General features: G+C 42.5%; 1 protein-coding gene across 1 annotated transcript; it reads right to left on the bottom strand.

Moving 5' to 3' along the window:
• Window positions 1–1,323: 1,323 nt before the first annotated feature.
• Window positions 1,324–13,672, bottom strand: LOC139383771 (proline-rich membrane anchor 1-like). Its single transcript, XM_071128337.1, has 4 exons — window positions 13,276–13,672; window positions 12,091–12,232; window positions 8,184–8,310; window positions 1,324–3,419 (listed from the first exon to the last, which is right to left on the bottom strand). Exons 1-4 carry the CDS (start codon window positions 13,456–13,458, stop codon window positions 3,320–3,322), a joined length of 552 nt encoding a protein of 183 aa, XP_070984438.1. The 5' UTR covers window positions 13,459–13,672; the 3' UTR covers window positions 1,324–3,319.
• Window positions 13,673–15,322: the final 1,650 nt, after the last annotated feature.

Below are 15,322 nucleotides of genomic sequence, written 5' to 3'. Positions count from 1 at the left end.
ATCAGACTGTATACCACTGGTATGACAAAACATTTATTTTTACTGCTCTAATTACGTTGGTAACCAGTTTATAATAGCAATAAGGCACCTTGGGGGTTTGTGGTATATGGCCAATAAACCACAGCTAAGGGCTGTATCCAGGTATCCAGGTGTTTCGTCGTACATAAGAACATCCCTTAGCCTTGGTATATTGGCCATATACAACACCCCCTCGTGCCTTATTGCTTAAGTATATACTCATATATAACCAATAGTGCAAGTGTCCTCTGATTGGTCATAATCAGTCAATAGCACATAAGAAGCCTAACTCATGTAATGATAGAAACGATCTAAGACCACAATCGCTATATTACTGTCAAGAATGGATCGAATTTGCTGCTAAACAAATAACAAGGTGATTATTTTCCCATTTACCCTGTTGGAATACATTGTCTTTTATCTAGGAAAGCCACACAGAGCTTGTTGAGATAGAGAGGATCCCTGGCCTTCCTCTTCAGGCCTGTCAGATCCTTTTTATTACAGAGCAACTCAGAGTGCCCTGGCTGGACAATGCATGAATGTTTAAATTGCCCAGAGTGTCCCATGGCATTATCATCAAGTGGCACATCTAAAGCAGGAGAAGGCAGACTAGTGTGTGGTCTCTCATTCCCATTCCTCTCTCCCTCTCTACATGGCTCAGCTTGGACCCTGCTGGATTTCTCCCCCTCTAAAGTGGCTGTGTTTCTAATGGTCTCCCCTTTTAAAGGAGGAACATTCTCAAGAATATGGACTTATTGATTCCTTGATGACCTACCAGAGCCCATAGCTTTTCCCAATTCTATTATCTATTGACAACATTCATGAGGAGAGTACATATTCCCAGATTGTATGATTTGGGTTTGTCAGTTGCTGTATTCACCCATGTGTCACAATGGCCAGAGTGGTAGCAGAGCAGAAGTGGCTGACCAGTCCTATGTACATAATGTGGTTTGTGTACAGGGATTGGGCCGTGCCAAGACCCTGACATCAAAAGAACCCCAGTGGCCCACAAGAAATCCTGTTTGCATGACCGAGCCCCAGGGAGATGGCCGTGTTTGATCGCTGTTCATTAAAAATGAACGGTGTGAGACAGACTGAGAACACGTCCTGCACCCAGGGGGAGCCCAGAAGAAGACCAGCACAGAGCTCTCTGAGACACGGAGAGGAGAGGCACCATGGGTACAGGCTAAAAAAAACCATTAACATACACTGGCTTTATCAATGTTGTACTGTACGCCATTCAATTAAACCATGTTCTAATTGTGTCTCTCCTTTTGATGCTTATGTGATAAGACTATAGGCCTGTCATTCTGTTCACCTTTATTTACAACTGAAAAAGTCAGCAATTAAATCAACTGAATGCACATTATCGATGTATACATAAGACTCTATGTATCCTTTTGGTATATAATGCATCAATTGTAAAATAACTTTCATTGCCAAATATACATGAATGGCTTGCTCCATAAACATGATAACATTGATTTAATTCTAATTGGTAGCACATTGTTTAATTTCTACTATGTATAAACATATTTTCTGTTACACTGTACATGTTATTAACAGTCCAGAAGGCAGATATTTTTAAATATCAATATTTACATTCATGCATCCAAGGTTATTTCCCTCAATGTACAGTATTAGTGACGTATCTTCAGTTTCTGGGTACATTACTGGTAAGATATGCTAATTCCTATGCATTTCACAATGCAAGGTCTGTGTTTACAAAATTCAACAGTAATGGAACATTTTCAGATACTGCCAGCCATACATGTATTGTGCTCTCTCTCACGCACACAACACGCACTAATATACAAATGAACTGCACCTATGCCAACACGCAGCGTAATAATTGAGTGATGCTTTAAATCAACTGTGGACTGTTTATTGCAGAAGGATGTTGGGGATGCCTGCGAGTGTGAGTGCACTGAGTCACATGTCCCTCTTTGAGGCCATCCTCTCTGCAACTTGATATCCAGATCAGCCTCTGTTTGGAATCCCGTCCTCCACCAATCAGCATGTCAGTCCTGGGATCATGTGCACTGTTTCTATAGTGATGGGTTCTCTCCTTGCTGGGAGGTGGAACAATTAAGACTGTAAAAATCACATCAGAACACGGCAAAGGGCTTCCCATTGTCCCCCACTACCTCCCCCTGACTGTCTAACCAGTGAGATGTGACAGCACAAAATGTAATACCATGTTAGTCTTGTGATAAAGAATTGAGGGGTAGAATAAGCTGCTAAAAGCACGGTCAGAAAACACACATTCACAAACTCGCATCACAGAAATCCCCATCATATTCGCTGAAGTCGCAGGGGAACACAGAAAGGCATATCAAACAGCAAGAGATGAACAATTGAGCGCCAAAACTCTTTGCAGATGTGTTTTCTGCATCAGTGTCTGTAGCAAATTAAAAGTGGGCTTGAAGCGTCAGACCATTAAAATGAATGATATGATTACTAAATAATTAATATAAAAAGAAAACATTTCAAATCATTAAACTGACTGAATTAAACAATAATAACATACATAAGCAGACAAATTAATGAATAAATACAGTAAATAAATAAATGAACAAATTAGATAAGTAGATAAAGTTTGTCCTCAGGCTGTTCTCAGTTGTGTTGTTGGTATGGAACATAGGAACTGACTTGATCTTGTTGTTTTACTTCCCACTTGGTATGACCTGTAAATGTATGTTTTAATTGCATAGTCAGATGAGCACTATACATCTCAAACCACAGCAAGAACCTGCAACTGTGCCAGTATAATACAAATTCTGCTTGAATAAGTGAAAAAGAAAAACGGTCAGATGAGAATAGATGAGACAGCCCGACCGTAGAAAAGAATGTTGCATTTCCCAATAAAAACTGCGTGCACATTTTGTTCTTGATCTGGTCCTCCGCAACCTCCTATCCCATCGCAGTGCTTCAGTGTCTGTTCCTACATCGAAGTTGTCTGTAAGAAGTGTGGAGCTGTGTAGATTGACAGATTAGCAGTCAACCATTCCCCTGTCAATGACACTTCTTGTCGACAATTTGGTGTAGAACTTCTCAATTCACTTTTTTTTGTCATTCTCTGAATCCACTTCCATGTTTAGTTTTTCTCTCTCTCTGGTTCTCGCTACTCTCCTTTATCTGGACGTTGTCTTTCATCCAGGCAACATGCTAGGAGAGAAGGAAAGTCGTTTATGCATTTTTAACAGGTCAACCCCCTGTTGCGTAATAGGAGTTTTGGGTAGGATAGGGTGGGTAGTGGGGATGATGGTGATGTGACTTCCTCTTTCTGTCAGTGGACAGTCTACACCACAGTGTTGTTGGGGCCCATGGCCTTCTTTTTGCGTACACTCATGGCATACTCCCCACGACTTGTCCCGTTCTCCTCTTTCCGTAGCGGTTTCCTGCAAACAGACACAATTTATGTCAGGACAGTGAAGGGGCTTTAGTCAATTTCAGGAAAAACATCAATCATTCTACTAAAGCCTGTGTCTGTTCACCTACGGAGAGATTGGATTCCATAAGCTAGTGTGTTTGGATGCACTGGTCAGCCATCTTCTCTAATAAGCTGAACATTAAAAGGCCACATTACTCTCAGAGCCATGAAAGGAAAGACAAGATACAAATCAAACAGAAGAGTTGGATGTGGCATTTAGACACACTCTCCATTGATGGTGGCGAGCCACATTCGGGATAAAAACAAGCCGAAGCACATGATCCTCCACTGTAATTGCTCTGTGAAAAGCAGTATCCTTCAATGCAAGACCTTCTCATGCATCCCTCAGTGCTTTTGTGGTTATTATATTTGTCCAGTGTACTGTGTCTTTTGTGCCGACCCCTTCAGCTGCTCTCCTCTGTCCAGGCTTATGTAACCCAGAGACAGATCTGAATACAGTCAGTATCCCACTCAATACTGTACATAGCCTTCAGTGGCACAGGGGACCCTTAAGCTACATCTCAGGTCAGTGTCTCCATCCCTCTCTTCTTAAAGCCACAGCTGGCTAGTCTTACCTGACAGACAGTCATTCTCAGTTTAATCCACAAATGTTATGTCCACAAAATGTGTATTTTATTTTTGCATTTATGCATTGTATATTGTTTTTTTGTGGTATGGTTTTTATATTTCAGCCCTTGGGCTTCCAACCGCACCTGCACACAGTATTAAATATATATATTTTTTAAATATGTATTGTTGTTTATCACTTGTTTCCATTGGTGCAAATAAACTAAACAAATCATCAACCACAAATGCTCTGTCTTCTTGTAAAAAGAGCATGTTTAATCTCCATGGTTAATGTCCTGTGTTAATGTCTCTGAACCCATTCCCTCTTTCCAGTCTTAACTTAGAAACACTTAACTTGGAGTCACTCATTAGTATAACTGAATAGTCACTAATGAGTACTCAGTAGCTTCCTTACTAGCTTCCTGTCTGGGGGTGACCGTTGGCTTCCTAAATTTCAGGCAAGGTTACCCATCACACGAGACAATGATAGTGACTCAGTGCACTTCCTGTGCTTTCTGTAAATGTGTCCTGTAGTGCCGGACGGTGGTGGTGATGGCTAGACAGACGCCAGCCCTGCTGATAAACAGATGCTGTGTTCTCCCTCTGGGACAACCTGCCTGGGAGAGGAAACTCCTGGGTCCAAGTGCATCCTGCTGGGACATGATGTGCTACTGCTGGGGTGTATGTGTGCGCGTGCATGTGTTCGTGATTGGAGGTAGCTAGGGGAGATGGGATACACCAGACTTCCCCACTGCAGTCTCCACAGACCACTAAAGAGGTGTTTTAACATTCTCAAAAGGCTCTGACCTAGTCTCTAGTTAATGATCAATGTTTTTCTAGGAAGGCCAGCATAGAGGGCAGGGTGTTTGGACCTCACAGCGACCTCTCCCCAGGCCTTCAATAATAGATGTCATGCTGTTGACACGTGGCAGGTGGCTACACAACACTTCACAGGTCAGATTCATATTTCATATCAAAGCTGTGCAATCGCAGCACACATCCGTTTGAAGTTTGGGGAAGGGATAATGTTGAGGTTGGGACATGTGTTGAGCTGTTTACAGTTATTCTCATCCCATCAGGATATTAGAGGAACATGCTACTGTTCATAGACCCCTCACATAGTGGTTTTCACTTTCACTGTTTTGAAAGTTGCTGTGGTAATTAAATATCAAAACACCATAATAGATAACCTACTATGTAATATATGTATTACCGATACAGTATATTTAGCTTCCTCATTAAATCTTTCCATAACTGAATGGTTATGATGGATTTACCCTGAAACACAAACTGTCCTAATTTGTCCTCCTTGTTGGACAGAAATCCCTGAGGAGCAAGTAGTTGAGAAAAACCGGAACAGATTCATTAGTATGTTATCTTGTTTTGTTGTGGTGCTTAGACTCCCTGCATTGCTGCCAGCATGGACTGCAGCATCATGTCTGCGGTTTGGATAGCACAGCACTGTCACACAGCATGGCTGAATCTTCCTCTCTATGCTCACTAACAGCAGCTCCCCTGACGCTACAAACCTAATTGAATTGAATGGAATGGGTTTCGTCCAACCTCATTCGCTCTGGCAGATGACTGGCGGAATAAGATTATGAGACAACAACAAAAAAGGCCAAATGTGTGCAGCCCGAGCTAAGGGACGGCCGGGGCTTCCAGAGATCGCTCCTCTAGTGTCTGTGCTGCTGGGGCCTTGGCCAAACTCCAGCTGATTTTCATTGGGAAAGCCCTGACCACTGAGGGGCCCGGAAGGGCTATATATAACAGGCTCTGCTTTTCTCACTGACAAACCCACTATCACATTGTTATTGACAAAGACATCCAATTACTGCGGTTTCCCAGCTTTGGTAGACAACATCCGTATCTGTTCCTGTATCTTTCATCTCTCTGGCTGTTTCTCTCTCACACTCAGTCAGAGAGGATGCATGATTATAGCGCCAATGACAATTTTCAATTTTCTAATTTCCTCAGTTTCCTCAGACTGATTTTTCATTGGCTCAGGACTAATGAGTGTTCAATGTGGGCAATCAGACTGGACCTTAGAGTGTTTCTCCCTCCTCACTCAGTCAGAGGGGATGGAGGCTTGGTGTTTCACAGATTCTGCAGTCACAGAGCCCACTTCCATCAGAGCTTCAGGACACGACCTGCTTGCATGTATAAAAGATGTGGCCTGCGACTGAATGACTGCGCAAATGAATTCATAAATAATGACTTGGGTTTGAGGCTACAGCGGCCCATATTGCAACAACACTTTCCTGCCATCGCTGCATTAAAAAAGGTGCCCCTTGGCGACAGAGGGGGCTGGAAAATTGCCATAATGAATTCCTGAGCCAACCGCCTATTAGTTCCACTGCCTGACCTTGCCTGTTTGTCGTTTGAGAAAAGTAGAAATATAATCCTGAGGAAAGACATATGTAGCATCCACTCTTTACAGCTTTATGATTAACAATTTGATGTATTCAAATAATGTGCAGAAACGTATCTACAGCTGTGTCTGTATGCATTTCTTCTCACACATTCATATTCTTTAGTAACACTGTGTCTGTTAGCATGTGTTTATGTGTGTTTATCATGTGTGACTGTGTCCAGAACCTTGCACAGTATATGTGTGTGTTTATGTGTCTGAACGAGTGTTTCTGGGTGCCTGTGTGACACACTGTGCTGCCTGAATATCAGACAGGGAATTGGGTCTTGGTTGTGCTGCAGGCTAAAACCCCACATGGCCTTTCCTTTGATGAACTAATCGAAACAGTGCATATCTTCTCTACGGCGAGAGGGACAGGGGTCATGGGCTTTCTCCGGTAAGCCATCTTGCCTTTACTTTCGCAAACATTCAGCTGGTAGTCTAAAAAGCTCTGTACAATTACACAATTGAGAAATCAGCCCACTCCGAGAAATAGAACCCGCCGGAACGGCTCATAGGCTCCTGCTCCTATCTCCTGTTTCTCTAGCGTGAGGCAACTTGATGTACAAGTACATCCCCTAGACAGGACGCTAGTCTATTGCAGGGCCTTACCCCCAATCTATCTCCTTAATGCTTAACTTCAAGTTAACAAACAGATCACTGACCATTTTGAATCCCACCGACCTTCTCCGCTATGCAATCTGGTTTCCGAGCTGGTCAAGGGTGCACCTCAGCCACAATCAAGGTCCTAAATGATATCATAACCGTCATCGATAAGAGACAATACTGTGCAGCTGTCTTCATCAACCTGGTCAAGGCTTTCGACTCTGTCAATCACCACATTCTTATCGGCAGACTCGACAGCCTTGGTTTCTCAAATGACTGCCTCGCCTGGTTCACCAACTACTTCTCAGTCAGAGTTCAGTGTGTCAAATCGGGGATTCTCTGATCCACCTCTACGCAGACGACACCATTCTGTATACTTCTGGCTCTTCTTTGGACACTGTGGTAACTAACCTCCAGAAGAGCTTCAATGCCATACAACTCTCCTTCCGTGGCCTCCAACTGCTCTTAAATGCAAGTAAAACTAAATGCATGCTCTTCAACCAATCACTGCCCACACCTGCCTGCCCGTCCAGCATCACTACTCTGGACGGTTCTGACTCAAAATATGTGGACAACTACAAATACCTTGTTGTCTGGTTAGATTGTAAACTCTCCTTCCAAACTCACATTAAGCATCTCCAATCCAAAATTAAATCTAGAATCGGCTTCCTATTTCGCATCAAAGCATCCTTCATTCATGCTGCCAAACATACCCTCGTAAAACTGACTATCCTACCGATCCTTGACTTCGGCGATGTCATTTACAAAATAGCCTCCAACACTCTACGCAGCAAATTGGATACAGTCTATCACAGTGCCATCCGTTTTGTCACCAAAGCCCCATATACTACCCACCACTGTGACCTGTATGCTCTCGTTGGCTGGCCCTCGCTTCATATTCGTTGCCAAACCCACTGGCTCCAGGTCATCGATAAGTCTTTGCTAGGTAAAGCCCCACCTTATCTCAGCTCACTGGTCACCATAGCATTACCCACCTGTAGCACGCGCTCCAGAAGGTATATTTCACTGGTCACCCCCAAAGCCAATTCCTTGGCCAATACTTTTTTGCGTATTCTGAATGGATGTAGGCTATAAGAATGTCACCACAGTCTCTTCCATGCCAATCACATTGCCAGCTAACCAACATACCTCTTTATGGCCTTGTAGCAGATGATCATGGCTGAAAGGAGGAAAACAGCTGAGGCACAGCCCCCTGTCCCAAGCACTAAGATCTCCATCCACCACGGTCTCAACAGGGGCAGAGGGGACTCAACCACTGGGAGGGAAGAGAAGTGGGGAGGACAGGGGGTAGAGAGAGAGGGGGATGGACAAAGGGAGAAAAAGACACAGTAGTTTCATTTTTCAAACATCATTAGCATTCTAACAGCATCAGCACTTGGCCACTTATCGAGATTAGGTTATCATGCAAACTGCTTTAGCCTAGATACTGTGTTTGTTCTATGTATTACATCATAACTGCTTCATAGACTGCCATTATAGCTGAAGATAGCATGATGAAAGCTCATCATTAATGCAGCCCAACCACTGTCCATGTTGTAAATCAACTTGCTGAATAAAAATGTATTGATTCTCAGAAACCTTGCATTACTATACCATTACGTGTGGAAGACACATTTCAGTTGAATGCATTCAGTTATTACACCATTATTACACCACACCATTACACCATAAAGCTCTGGATCTGATTTGCTTCCTAAATCTGGGTAGCAGGGTGGTGCTCACCTGTTCTAAGGTTCAATGCTCAGAGATATCTAACCCTGCTCCATGAATCATTTAAAATGCAGTCAGTCTTTATTACAAAAGCACTCCGTGTCCAAATGGATTTCACCTGCAGGAGCACCATGTTCTGGTCACATTATGTCTGACTGAGGGTAGAACCATGTACAAGAAGACATACCAGGGACATTGTATTACACTCAGTGCAGCTTAGCAACTTACAGTATCAAGAGTGTTCTCTCTCTCTCTCTCCATGGAGACCGATTTGAACTATGTGGCACTGACAATACTGCTCATTTTGACAGGAGGGAGGTTTCCAGCAATACGCATGTCTCATTCTGTCAGAGAGGGGATATATTTTATTATATCTAAGTATGAATGTGGCTGTATTCTGGATATAATAATCTAGATCAGGGATTGGCAACTTGATTTACATTTGTAGGAACTCAGTCAGTCTCAACTTACTGTTGAGAGTTAGAATACAAAAGGTGGAATTGTGATATTTGGTTGTGCATCAGCAGTTTCTCTCTTGTTATGTCAGTCACCGACAGTCACTCAATTAACCCATGTCAGCTAACATTTCTTATATTGGTAAGTTAGTTTAGCCAGCTATCTAAAATTGTAGTAATCATAGTCAAATTACTGACCGGGGGGCCCCCATTGATTTTCTTAGTCACTCTCACTCAGATATCATATTAAGAACTGCAAACATTTCTCCCCACTTTATGGCAAAATGTTTAGGATTGCAGGAAATTAACTCTAAAACATATATTTTCTCTCTCTGCTGTCAAGAGGGCGGCTACTAAAATGTTTTGTTCACACAATTTCACTTAGGGCCCCCAAAAGGTCAGGGCTGGCTTTGACTGCATGTGTGGGTATGGATGTGGGTACACAGACCCGCAAGACACTGTGGCCGCTCATGATGAGTTCAGATTTTTTGTGGCCCCCACCTCCATCAAAGTTGCCCATCCCTGATCTATGTTTACCATCCAGTAACAGAGAGAAATGCAATAATCACATACCCAGGTATTTGGAGTATAGTTATGTTGTGAACGAGAGGGAGGAATTGACTCCATGGTAACACATAACCCTTAGTAATGCTGTGGAATATTCCAACACTGCATATTTATCCAGAGCAAATGACAAGGCACGTTTCTCCCCAGTACACCACGTCATGAGTCACTATGAATGTAAAATCTCCTCTGAGCCCAACTTCGGTTTTAATCCTACATTTTGTCAACGGCTGTAAGATTTAATTCAGTCAAGGGTAAGGATCTACTTCCTTGTGATAAACCTCTCTCCTTTGAAAGGTCTTCTGATCCATTTTTAGAGCACAGACTCTTACTCAACACTGTCAATTTCCCTTATTTGAAACTTTTTGTAGATACAGTCTCTCTCATTGTCCCACTTTCATGCATACTTCATGCATATTCATGTATTATTTTGGAACCTCTGAAAACTCCAATCAGCTCCCTTATGCATCTGGCACATACCAAAACAAACAGATTTTATAGAAGCAATGATGACAGTTAAATCATTTACGCCTCTCATTTATTCAGAAAACTCTCACTAAGGCCAGATGATACATGTTTTGCCTCCCTCCCAATACATAAACAATATAAATAAGTGCCTCCCTCCCAATACATAAACAACATAAATAAGTGCCTCCCTCCCAATACATAAACAACATAAATAAGTGCCTCCCTCCCAATACATAAACAACATAAATAAGTGCCTCCCTCCCAATACATAAACAACATAAATAAGTGCCTCCTTCCTAACCACCATAGGCTATTATAAAAAGCTGATATTTTCAAAATGTACTCAAAAAATGAGTACTTCTTTTGCTGGGGCCAAGAGGTTTTTCTTCGCAGTTGTAATGGTTCTCTTCTTGTCAAACTGCATAACAAACACAGAACGACATGCTGCAATGTACAGTCAGAGAATCTCATAAAATGATTCTGAGAATCTTCCCATGCAGAGGCCTTGACAGCAGTCACACACAGAGGTCTATAACCAAAGAAATAGAACAACATACATACAAACCGTAGATAACTCTCTAGATTCAGAAAAAGGGAATTACAATATGGTGAGAAGATACACAACCAAAACTAGACTATAGACCAAGTTTGCAGAAAACACCCAGTGGAAGAGTCCTGCATTCATGGTGGACATTGTGGACTCATAAATCAACAGGTGGCAGATAGGTCAGGTAAGTTAGAGACACAGTGGTCAATGAAAGCCCTATGTATATATTCATAGATGCCTTACGTGGTGATGCAGGATGAAAAGAGGCTGAGTTGAGTTGACCAAATCTGAGTTGACCAAACAGAGGAAATAATTTAAGCTGATTGAACCCTTTCCACTGCTGTCTGTCGAGCATTTGTTGAAAGAGTGCTCCTCCTTACTCTCAGCATGAAGTCTTCTGGCTGACTGATTTTTAACAGTCTCAGTTTTGACCTGGGATGACTGCACCAGCAATGCCTGTCCCATATTTCATAGCTTCTCATTACAGTATTCATGACAACATACAAATCATATCAACTGTCATATTAACAAACTATGCTCCTTTCCACCATCGCAATGTCATACACTTATTCATATAGTTAATACAACTACTTTGTCAATGACAGGAATGTCACAGTTTCAGATTGGATACATATCTCATCATTAATTAAGCACTGAAGTATGTTGAAGGAGACATGGAGACTAGTAAGGAAAGAAAACTGCGTGACAACAGACACACACACACATGCAAGCACACCCAGTGCCCCCGGCTCGACGGGACTGCCGTGATAGTTCATTAGTCCCCTTCTCTGTATCAAACCCCTAATTGAATTTACTCATCTGCTTTTTAAATCAGGGGGTCCCTCCAAGGGAAAACCAACCACTGAGCCTTGCAGCCCAGCAGGCAGAGATTTCACATGAAACTAGGAACTCCCCAAGGTCAAGCTAAGCATAAATTAGCCCTTTGTTCAGCTGTCAACATTCTGCCGGCTCTATCACGCACTCGTAGTCTTCTCATAAAAGCCTTTCTACATCAACACACAACACACTCTTCCTCTACCTGGTTTTAAATTATTCTCCCCCTAAGCCCCTGGCTCTTTTCTGAGAGGAGATATACTTTATTCCACTATAGATGCTCTGGTATAAGGCCACTGTACTGCAAAGTGCTAGCAAGACATTTAAAGTGAAATGGTTTAGGTAGATACAGGCACTGGCAATGAGACAGTTGTGAGTGAAACAGGTGACAGTGAGACAGGAGAGTGAGACAGCAGAAGCTGGTTGATGTGGTGTGAGCAGGAGTGTTGAGCCTTACCTGTGGCCAACAGTAGCCGTGGGGGAGGTGGGGGAGGAGGCGGGGGAGGAAGGGGAGGGTAGCTTCTACACTGACATGCCAGCTGGCAGTGTTCGCTCACTTTCTCAGTTACAGTCTGCGAGCATGACCTCTGGAGTTCACCCTTATGGACAGAGACAGAGAGAGACAGACAGAGAGAGACAGACAGAGAGAGCGAGAGAGAGACAGAGAGAGCGAGACAGAAAAGAGAGAAATAGTTTGACTATTCATTATGCATTCAAAATTAACTTTCATTATCCACCCCCAAAAGGCATATTTCGGAATAAATCAGCTTTTTTATCAGTAAAAAAGGAGGGCAAGATGAGAGCTTAGAATGTTAATATACTGTAGCATAGCCTACCTGCTGCAATATTCCCTGAGTACTTGTATCAGTGTATATAATGACCTGGACCATTAGTGCTTGGGCATCAGCAAACTAGATCATCATGGTTTGTGGTTTGGAAACAATAGTGCCCAAGATCCTATCCCTCTACTATATTGCTTCCCCAGAAGCTGCATTCATAGACATAAAGGATGGTATCATGTCACGGCTGCAACCCTCTCCCTCAGAGAAACCACCCACCAACAGAGTGGGCAGCAGGCTGCCCCTGAGGAGTGTGTGTGGGTGGACTTGGAAACTCGAGCAAATCATATTACACATGAACCCTGGCAACATCCCGCGCCTGCATAGAGGCTCACTGCTCTCTGTAGGCAGTATCACGGGCCAGGGGTTAGAATACTCATCCTCAACATAATATTCCAGATGGGAATCTATAGCTCACTCTGTGCTACTTTCCAGGAGTCTGTCGTGTTCTGCCTGTGTGTGTGTGTGCGTTCCAATCACCAATAGCCTACTTCACATGAAAACATTGTAACAATTGACTGGGGATTACAGCTGCTTACCACTAAAAACGTATCATAGTGGATGCAATAGTGTGAGGGTGCAGAAATGAACCAGGCACCTCAATAAACATGGCATTGTGTGTTTAAAAATGTATATATTTGATATTACGTTAAAAAACTATTGTTTTAAAGGTGACAAGCAGTTCACTCAACCAGGATCAATAGCCAGTATTATCAAAAACACAGTACAGCTCCACTTAGTGTAATAACTCGCCATGTGTAAAATTACAAGAGCGTGTCGGCGCGCACGAACACCATACCTACCTGGCATGAGAGTAAAACCAACGAGAGAATGCAATGACCGAAGAGAAGAGGACAAAAACTTAAAGTAAATGGTATTAGATCTTGGACCAGCATTCCTCCTGCGCTCTTCTCGAAGACACTAGATAGTGTAGCGAGTAAACAAGCACGGTATGCATAGGATTTGACCGTTTGGGAAATTCTCATTCACCCTATCCAAGTCGGCGGCGATATCTGTGACTGGCGTCTCCAGAATTAGTTTATGCCATATTCATTTTGCTGTTGAATTTACGTTGTCGGTGGCATATGACTGACAAGGAACGCAGGTGACCAAGCAATCCCAATATATAAAGTTATTTCTCTGGGCACTCAAACGTACTCCGAATCACGGCGCTATAGTTCGATGTCCAGCGCTGCGAATCCAACCGATGCTCCCTTACTCCGTGTGATGTGAGAACGGTAGACCGGCCATAGGCTACCTTACATTCTTGCTTGTCAACATGCATGTGTGCAAATACTCAAGCCATCCGAAGTTGAAGCAAACGATGAAGAAATATCCTTACACTTATTGTCCAATACAACTCCCCAAAATAGCTGCAGCACCTTTACACATTTCCTCAACTTATTTACTAAATATTACTTAAAGGCTATTTACAAATATGTGCAACTCTGGAGAGCAGAGCAAAGGGTTAAAACGATGCATCCCTCTGCCTAAAGACTATAGATTAGGCGGGGAGCCTCACCGTACCATCGCGCATCCAGTGGAGTGCCCTTCCTTCCAGCGCAGTCATATTTGACTGCAAGTAGGCTGTTCTCGAATCGCACGAACGGTAGGAAAAGTTAAACAGACAAGAGACGTTTACCGAGACATGTAGGTCGAAATGTCCAGTATGCAAGACGAATTATATGTTACTAAAATCCGTGACACTCCATTTAGTATGTGACATTATGTTAGGTTACATTATTTGACCCGTTTAGTTACGTTCGATAAAAAGGTAGGTTATTTAAACTAATCTTTAGCCTAACTTTAAACCCTAACCCAGCTAGTGTTAGCGACCTAACTAATGTTAGCATTAGCAACCTAGCCACCTAGTGTTAGCCACAATTTTTTTAAATTCATAACACATCATATGTATTGCAAATTCGTAACATATTGTACGGATTCAATCAAAATCAAATTGTATTGGTAACATGCTTTGTAAAGAACAGGTGTAGACTAACAGTGAAATGCTTACGGTCATTCCTAATAATGCAGAGATAAAAAAATAGAAATAATAGATAAGTAATAACAGGAGGAATAAATACACATGGAGTAATGATATACACATGGAGTAATGATAACTAGGCTATATACGCAGGGTACCAGTACCAAGTCGATTTATAGGGATACGAGGTAATTGAGGTAGATATGTACATATGGTAGGGATAAAGTGATGAGGCAACAGGACAGATAATGTAATAACCAGTAGCAGCAGCATATGTGATGAGTCAAAAGAGTTAGTGCAAAAAGGGTCAATGTCTGGGCAGCTATTTGGGTGACTATTTAGCAGTCTTATGGCTTGGGGGTAGAAGCTGTTTGTTGTCCTGTAGGTGCACCGGTATCACTTTTTTTCACCTTTATTTAACCAGGTAGGCTAGTTGAGAACAAGTTCTCATTTACAACTGCGACCTGGCCAAGATAAAGCAAAGCAGTGCAACACAAACAATAACACAGACTTACACATGGAATAAACAAACATACAGTCAATGATACAATAGAATAAGTCTATATACAGTGTGTGCAAATTAGGTAGGATAAGAGAGGTAAGGCAATAAATAGGCCATAGTGGTGAAATAATTACAATTTAGCAATTAAACACTGGAGTGATACATGTGCAGAAGATGAGTGTGGAAGTAGAGATACTGGGGTGCAAAAGAGGAAAATAACAGTATGGGGATGAGGTAGTTGGATGGGCTATTTACAAATGGGCTATGTACAGGTGCAGTGATCTGTGAGCTGCTCTGACAGCTGGTGCTTAAAGTTAGTGAGGGAGACATGAGTCGCCAGCTTCAGTGATTTTTGCAGTTCGTT

Source organism: Oncorhynchus clarkii, chromosome 25, assembly GCF_045791955.1.
Source record: "Oncorhynchus clarkii lewisi isolate Uvic-CL-2024 chromosome 25, UVic_Ocla_1.0, whole genome shotgun sequence".
NCBI classification, from domain to species: Eukaryota; Metazoa; Chordata; class Actinopteri; order Salmoniformes; family Salmonidae; genus Oncorhynchus; species Oncorhynchus clarkii.
This window is presented reverse-complemented; position numbering and strand designations above follow the sequence as displayed.

What these genes read in the sequence shown, in the direction of transcription:
- LOC139383771 (XM_071128337.1), bottom strand. Translation starts at nt 13,458, where the DNA reads ATGAGAATTTCCCAAACGGTCAAATCCTATGCATACCGTGCTTGTTTA. An exon ending in TGGTTTTACTCTCATGCCAG is followed by an intron (nt 12,233 to 13,275) that starts GTAGGTATGGTG and finishes TCTGTCCATAAG; the next exon opens with GGTGAACTCCAGAGGTCATG. An exon ending in TGCTACAAGGCCATAAAGAG is followed by an intron (nt 3,420 to 8,183) that starts GTATGTTGGTTA and finishes GTCTGTTTGCAG; the next exon opens with GAAACCGCTACGGAAAGAGG.